General features: G+C 41.9%; 1 protein-coding gene across 1 annotated transcript in view; it reads right to left on the bottom strand.

Annotated features, from left to right (window-relative positions):
* LOC107719586 (unconventional myosin-Vb) overlaps window positions 1–1,295 on the bottom strand; it is an 18,854-nt gene that overhangs the window by 5,717 nt on the left and 11,842 nt on the right. The window contains exons 28-29 of the mRNA XM_016527057.1: window positions 925–1,047; window positions 702–853 (exon numbers count right to left, since the gene is read on the bottom strand). Of these exons, the coding sequence (XP_016382543.1) occupies window positions 702–853; window positions 925–1,047 (275 nt within the window). The remainder of the gene's footprint in view (window positions 1–701; window positions 854–924; window positions 1,048–1,295) is intronic.

Below are 1,295 nucleotides of genomic sequence, written 5' to 3'. Positions count from 1 at the left end.
AGGCCTGCGATCGGACGCCGAGGTTGCTTTGTTTCTTCTCGATAGGTGAGTAACACCGTGTCTGCGCCGCAACAGCTAAAGTCTGTCTAGTACACTGGACGTGACAAAGCTACCGTTGAAAATCATTTGAAATTTGTGTCAATACATCATGAATAGAATGCAGGAGCTGTTTTCTGTCAGGATTTGTCGTGTCGTGCCGCGCCGCATCCAGTGTAGACCATAGATATGTATATATATCTATGGTGTAGACAGCATCACTGATTATAATGAGTTCCATAGTATTTTGTCGCGCCGCGCCACTCGCGTCTGGTGTAGACACGATGTAACATTGGTTTTGCTTTGTTTCACAGAACTAATCGTTGCCTGGGTTGCGTACATATGTGTAGGGCGGAGCTATCAAAATAGGGGCGTGTTTGTTTTGGTGATTTCAAATGTCAACATTGGCTACCAGAAATCGCTTACCCCACCTTTAATGTCTAAAAATCTACTCTACACACATCATCAGATTTTAACAGAAGAATTAATGTGTTCATTTCTAAGCTTCACATTTCTGCTTTTACAGAAAACTGGCTCCATACACTTCCAGTTTATTCCCATTTTTGCTTTTTTTTTAAATGAATAAATAAATACGAACTGGGGATGAGTTGAAATGAATTATTTGTGGCACACTGTGATAAAGGGTAAAGATATAAGTGGTTCACCTTCAGGGCAGTTTTAAAGCCGCTCACAGCAGCACTGCAGAGCCCCTTCACCCGCGTCTGATCGCCGCTACAGTCCGCCTGCCGTACACACAGAAACAGAACCCGAGCCGCCAGTCCAGAGGCCAAAGACAAGACACCCTCTGCCCTCACATCTGCCACAGAGAAATGTTCGCATGAATAACCGTCTCTTAACTAAACTCCAAGTGTTGTGTGTGCTGCTGACCTGTTATGAGGTGTTTGATCAGCTTGCTCTCATCTTTCTTCCTGCACTCCAGCAGTCCGGTGAGCATCTGGCTCTTCTGAGGGGCAGGAGATGTTGGGTCCTGAGATGCAGCTATGGCTACACCTGAGCGTTAAATACATTTTCAACAGTATATGTATTGTATTATGAAACTTAAAACAAACGTGTGTGAAATATTTAGCTTGAGAAGTGCATTCATGCTACTCATTAAAATAAAAACATTTGATTTTTTCCTTTGTTTGTTTTTAAAGAAAGAAATTAATACTTTTATTAAGCAAGTACACATGAAACTGATCAAAAGTGACAGCAAAGACACTGTCAAATAAATGCTGTTCTTTTGAGCTTCCTATGAA

This window comes from Sinocyclocheilus rhinocerous, unplaced genomic scaffold (genome assembly GCF_001515625.1).
Source record: "Sinocyclocheilus rhinocerous isolate Xijiao unplaced genomic scaffold, SAMN03320098_v1.1 scaffold1294, whole genome shotgun sequence".
NCBI lineage: Eukaryota > Metazoa > Chordata > Actinopteri > Cypriniformes > Cyprinidae > Sinocyclocheilus > Sinocyclocheilus rhinocerous.
The sequence above is the reverse complement of the archived record's forward strand: the minus strand, read 5'-3'. Positions and strand labels throughout refer to the sequence as shown.